Consider the following 3,050-nt stretch of genomic DNA (forward strand, 5'->3'; position numbering starts at 1 on the left):
CTGCCAGAGGGAGACATTTGAGAAGAAGCATCAGCACCCCAAATGTACAGCATGTAAAGAGCACATCCCTCACTGCCCTGTATCCATGTGGAATATAAGGGTTTGACCTTATGAAACTGATGACCTCTTGCTGCTCTCTTTAGGCTTCCTGTAGCAAAACCGACCTGACGGGCTGTGAGGATGAAGAGTGGAAGGCACGTTTTGACACATTTTCTGCTCAAATTATTTTTCTTTTCATTTTATATCATATTTAGAAAACACTTTTTAACATTTTTGCTCATTATTTATGCACCGAAAGGACAGTTTTCTCAAATGAAAATAAAATGATCATTTTTTGTGTATTTTTGCGGGAGGGGTGGTTTTTTATATTCTTGACTGAACATTGTTTTACAGAACCACTGCGAGCACATGGACAACACCAGCTACAACCCTCAAGAGGGCGCCGTTTGCACCACACCTGTCAAAAATAAGGAGAATGGAGGTAAAGCAGACACATGTGGCAGCCATATCCAATTCGAGCTGGGGAAACTTACTAAACTGTCCGTGCAGGCGTGCCTCCAGAAAGTCCCACTTTTTTCAGCGTGAGCCCCTTCAAAGTCCTCTCACCCCAGCCGCCGAAATTCCTCAAGTCTTTACTTCCTGTCAAAGAGGAGAACAAGACAAAGAAGGGGCAGGAGGTCCGGCCGCTGCTGGGACAAGAGGTAAAGAGGGATCACTTTTTTTTCTTCCTTTCAAACAATCTCAACCTTTTTTTACATTTGCTACTGAGCACATTTTTGTTAACATCCAAACTCATTACATCATCCATTTCAATCCTCAAATGACCTTAACATCACAGAACTTAACTCTGAAGCCTTATTTTGTGTGATGACAGAGTTTTGTCTTTCCAAATTGCTTCTGGATCTTTCCATTTTCTTTTAATTACCTATTTTGTTTTGTTTAAGTGAACTAAAAGTGGGGCAAGGACTTGAATGACAAAGACATTTTTCCCCTGAAAGATAAACTGTGGATAAACACAGTTTTTATACAGTTGTGGAAAAATAAAGATGTGCCCACTATCACTTAAAATCCCACAGAGCAACGATGACACATCACATACATTCTTATTTATTGAATAAAAGCTAAACCAGGCTGCAGAAACTATCTGTAAGGTGTGTAAAAGATTGGAGTTTGGCAGAAACTGGGTCAACTCTTTATGATTTATTTTTTTCTTCAGTTTTAGATGGTGAGCTAAACTTCAGTTGTTGGAGACATTTCTCTAAAATGGTTTAATGAAACCCAGATTATTATCTCCTTACCACAGAGTTTCCTCTTACACATGATCTGTGTTTGAGCTCTCACTCAGACAAAAAACGTCTTCTTTTAAAGATCTCGATATGGTTGACACTCTGCTTCTGCAGCTTTTAGTTTAGCTTCTGTTCAAGAAATAATCATGTGATGGGATGCAAAGACACCAGATTGCATTCTTTAAGAGTAAAAATTCTTGTGATGCCTCCAGCTGCATGTCACTAACTGTGGAGTTGAGCTCCATGCATGTCGTGTGTGACTGTGAAGTGTGTGTTGTTCTGACCCGTCAGCAGAGCATGCGCTCTTGTGTGGACAGCCCTGCACTGCTCCCCTCTCCCTGCTCCTGGCGTCGACCCAGGGCAGGCAGCGAGGGCCACTGCAAGCCTTCCACTCCCACCTCCACCCCCACCAGCAGGCAGCTCAGCCACACACTGCCACACGCTGCAGTAAGTGCTACACATGCACGCAAACACCAGCTGGCTAACACTCAGCATGGAGAGAAATAACTACAAACATTCTGAAACATTCAGATCAGTGAATTCAGTTTTGATCTCTGGACCTGGGTAAGAACTAAATAAACTGATTAAACATGAAAGCTTTTCTAAGTATGTTTGGGAGAATTTAGTTATACTTAAAAGGCAAGATTTAACTTTAACAAATGGAATGCAATTCATAAAACAAATGCTTACTTCTCAACCTTCTCTGCAGAGCTTGCATGTACTCATAACCTTCAAAACTTTGATCTATTATGCCAAATCCAGGCGCTCCATAGCTGTAAAGTTTGGAGGAAAATTGGGAATATCATTTAACCTTTTTACACCGGAGTTGCAGGATTTTTTTTGAGGATTTTTCACCTTCATCTTCTCCCGAGGCAGATGGTTATGGTCCAGACCAAAAGGGACCCGTGTTTCAATGGTAAAATGTTGCTAGCATCATAAGCTAATAAAGGCTAACGTATTAAAAACAAACAATCCCGAGTGAAATGTTAATTGCAAATCCATCTCCAGGACGGAGTTCGCTGGATCTGATGCTAATCGCACTCAACTACTGTTGTCTAACTTCCAAGTCCACAGGAAAGTTGTGTAAGCCAGTTGGTTTTTGACAACCAAAAGCAAAACGCCTACGAGCCATGCTAAAGCTAATGTGATAGCGACTGACCGTTACAGAATCAAAGATGGGCGGGGCTTTTATACTGGAGCATTTTGACGGGAAACTTCTGACATTGACGTGGGACTTACACCAGTTGACCAATCACAAAATTCAACTGTAATACCTCGTTTTAACCTGTAGGGGGCCGCACACAGACAGTTTTAGACTATAATTTCAGGAATTAAACAAGTTTATTTTAATTTGTCAAAATGTGACAACAGACAGAACTTTGAAAGCCCATTTTATAGAGGTTGACAACCAAAAAAAGTTGATTTGATGTTTGGTTAACCCTTAAAAGGACTTTTACAGTGGTTTTAAGTGTTTAGTCAATCAATGTAAACTCAGTGATTCTGACACAGAGAAAAACAACTGTGTGCGCTCTTATGTTATACTTTACAAACATAAAATGTTGCTGAATGGTCAAAGTCGTGTTTCTCCATTTCAGAATCTCTTAGATTTGCTTTAATTTAGTTGTTACATTTGTTATAGAGTTATAGTATGTGAAAGACCGCTTGTTAAAGAGTTAAAAACAGTGCAGTGTTCATGGTGTCATTCGCATTAGTTCGCCTAACTGATGTGAACCAGAGTAAGTATTTTACTCAGAAATCAGCTGA

At 40.3% G+C, this 3,050-nt stretch overlaps 1 protein-coding gene across 1 annotated transcript in view; it reads left to right on the forward strand.

Annotated features, from left to right (window-relative positions):
* Positions 1–3,050, forward strand: part of kif13a (kinesin family member 13A) — a gene marked incomplete in the record, with an annotated part of 37,089 nt that overhangs the window by 30,368 nt on the left and 3,671 nt on the right. The window contains 5 exon segments of the mRNA XM_036216113.1: positions 10–44; positions 144–194; positions 394–481; positions 550–701; positions 1,578–1,733. Coding sequence (XP_036072006.1) covers positions 10–44; positions 144–194; positions 394–481; positions 550–701; positions 1,578–1,733 — 482 coding nt within the window.

Source organism: Oryzias melastigma, linkage group LG16 (assembly GCF_002922805.2).
Source record: "Oryzias melastigma strain HK-1 linkage group LG16, ASM292280v2, whole genome shotgun sequence".
Taxonomy (NCBI): domain Eukaryota; kingdom Metazoa; phylum Chordata; class Actinopteri; order Beloniformes; family Adrianichthyidae; genus Oryzias; species Oryzias melastigma.